Here is a 2,543-nt window from a genome sequence, read left to right on the forward strand (position 1 = left end):
GTTTGACAGTAAATTTAACCAATGAGACCGATTGTGGCTGGAGCAAAAATTATATCATTGAATTCATCATTGAATTCATATAATTTTTGCTCCCGCCACAGTTGGCCTTGTTGGTTAAATTTACGGTTAAACTTGGATCTTGAAAAGCATGGGTGCACTACATTATGGAATGGAGGGAGTATTACGCAATGGTCATCATGAGCCATGACATTGGTTAGTCTATTACACAATGCAAGCTCGATCCCATCATGCACAAATTTTTTTAGACAAGGGCATTATGGTTTTAGTGGTGGGAGTAGTGCCGAGAAGGTATTGGCTAAGGATTTTGGGAGGATCATATGTCTGACCAAAGGAAGGTGGCGCAACCATTACACACTTTGCATTGAGTCATCTCAGAGAGGTGGTGTAGGTGTTTGTTAGCGTCATCAGAGGGCGTGTGGAGGTTTGTCTCTGGCAGATCTCGTGAAATTCGATCTGCGTTTGTCTTTCGTGGATCCACATGGATCCGATGTTCGTTCGTTTGTGTTCCTGTGTCTAGACTTCCCAATTGCCCGGCTTTGGTGATGGAGGGTTGATGACGACGGCACGCCTTCGACTCGCTGCTTGTAGTCGTTGCTAGGTGGTCTACAAACCCGAATGTAAATTTTACTTCTGCTGTTCTTCGTACTACCTTGACAGTTGATGAATAAATTTGTAATTTTTTTCTCGTGAAAAAAAGGAAGAAGCATTGCTTCCGTGGGAGAGTGGCAGTGGTGAGGACCATAGGAACCAATCCTTCCAAGACAAGTACCTTGACTATGTTCTATTGACACCTTAAAATTACATTGTTGTTCTTATGTACATGGGTAAAGTAACCTTTTTAGAACCTCCTGTCCGATTTAATGCATGCACTTGGGTATAGGCAGATTATGTATGTCAGTTCTAGAATTTTGCTAATAAAACAACGGATTTGCTAATACTCATCTGCTCATCTGTAAACTTTTATAAGACGTTTTAAATTAAGTGATTTAAAACGTCTTATAAAAGTTTTTATAGGGAGTAGATGAGAAGTAATTAAGTCTCATTCTAACTCCTAACTATTTGATTAACCAAAGAAAAAAAGAAAAAAAACCTATATATTGAGTCTATTACATAATTACATGTTGCGAACAACATATATGTCACGATTTAATTTAAATTTCAAACTGCAGCTAATATTCCTAATCTGCAAGTCCTGATATCATAGCTAGTCCCATCTTCATGCCACGGCGGCGACCATGCCGGCAGCAATGGTGAAGAGCACGAGGGCCATCTGCGCCGAGGATTGATCACTGCCGGAGGTTGTTGGTGGTGGTGGTGGTGGCGGTGGCGGGGAAGTCGACGACGGCGCCGCAGGAGCCGACCGTGGTGGCTCTGCCGATCCTGCTGCATTAATAGTCAAATCAAAGCTCTGATCAGACATTGGCCGAAAGCTTCTCCTAGCGATCTAAGTGTCAAACAACCAGTATACCTGAAGGTGGCTGCGCTGCCGGCGACGAGGCCATGGGTCCAGACTGATCCGGCTCGTAGGGAGGAAGTACCACTCCTTGCACTGCAAAATTCATCGATCAATTAGTCGATCGGATCAGAGTACAATCGCGCATGCACGTAGGCAGAGAGGAGTTCGATCGGTCATGAGAGGCTTTGTACGGTGGCTACTTACTGTCGCAGAGCTGGATGGGCGGCTGGACCTGGCCGCAGCTGGTGGGGATCTCGAGGGCGTGGGTGACGTTGACGTCGTAGCCGGTGGAGCGGCCGTAGACGCCGTTGGCGATGTAGCAGAGGCAGAAGGGGTCGGCGTTGAAGGCGGCGCTGTAGGCGTCGCAGCACGCGGGCGAGGCCGCCGGCGCGCCCTCGTACATGAACGCGTGGCACGCCAGCAGGCCGCCCAGCGTGTCCCGGCAGTACTGCGTCCCGGCCGCCGCCGCCGACGCCGAGGGGGCGAGCGCCGCCGCGGCCAGGGCGGCGAGCGCGAGGAGGAGGAGGGGAGCAAACCTGGTGCTAGACGCCATGTCGATTGATCGGCGAGTTGCTCGTTTGTAGATCGCGATTGAGGTGTACGTATGCATGCAGGGGCGCGCAGCTTATTATTTATTGATGGGACGTAGGTTGGTAGAGGGGTCAACGTTGAAGAGGATTTGTATTTTGAACGACGGACACATTGCGTCGTGCAAGGGACGGACAAGTCAATAGCCAATACTCCGGTAATGGCACGCCTCCGATAGAAGCAATTCTACCATGCACGGATGCCCGTGCAGGCAGCAGCCCTTACTACAGCGTCCTGTTCCACCCGCAATACAAACAAATTTGTACGTAATCCATGCAAACACGATCAAATTCATTCAAACGGGCATAAGTTCGGACATAATAATTTATATAAACATACGATATTTTGTTCATTCAACCATAAAACCTTTATAAAAACATTAAAAAGAAAACTAAACTAGCTTTCCTACCGGACAGTGATCTCGTACGCCTGGTAGGACTGATCGACAGCACCTTCGTCACCATTTGTGTCATCGTCG

At 48.0% G+C, this 2,543-nt stretch overlaps 1 protein-coding gene across 1 annotated transcript; it reads right to left on the reverse strand.

Moving 5' to 3' along the window:
• Positions 1-1,094: 1,094 nt before the first annotated feature.
• LOC119298650 (non-specific lipid transfer protein GPI-anchored 2-like) lies at positions 1,095-2,030 on the reverse strand. Its single transcript, XM_037575968.1, has 3 exons — positions 1,682-2,030; positions 1,490-1,570; positions 1,095-1,404 (listed from the first exon to the last, which is right to left on the reverse strand). The coding sequence occupies exons 1-3, from the start codon at positions 2,028-2,030 to the stop codon at positions 1,238-1,240; spliced, it is 597 nt and encodes a 198-aa protein (XP_037431865.1). The 3' UTR covers positions 1,095-1,237.
• Positions 2,031-2,543: the final 513 nt, after the last annotated feature.

This window comes from Triticum dicoccoides, chromosome 5A (assembly GCF_002162155.2).
Source record: "Triticum dicoccoides isolate Atlit2015 ecotype Zavitan chromosome 5A, WEW_v2.0, whole genome shotgun sequence".
In the NCBI taxonomy this organism is placed as follows: domain Eukaryota; kingdom Viridiplantae; phylum Streptophyta; class Magnoliopsida; order Poales; family Poaceae; genus Triticum; species Triticum dicoccoides.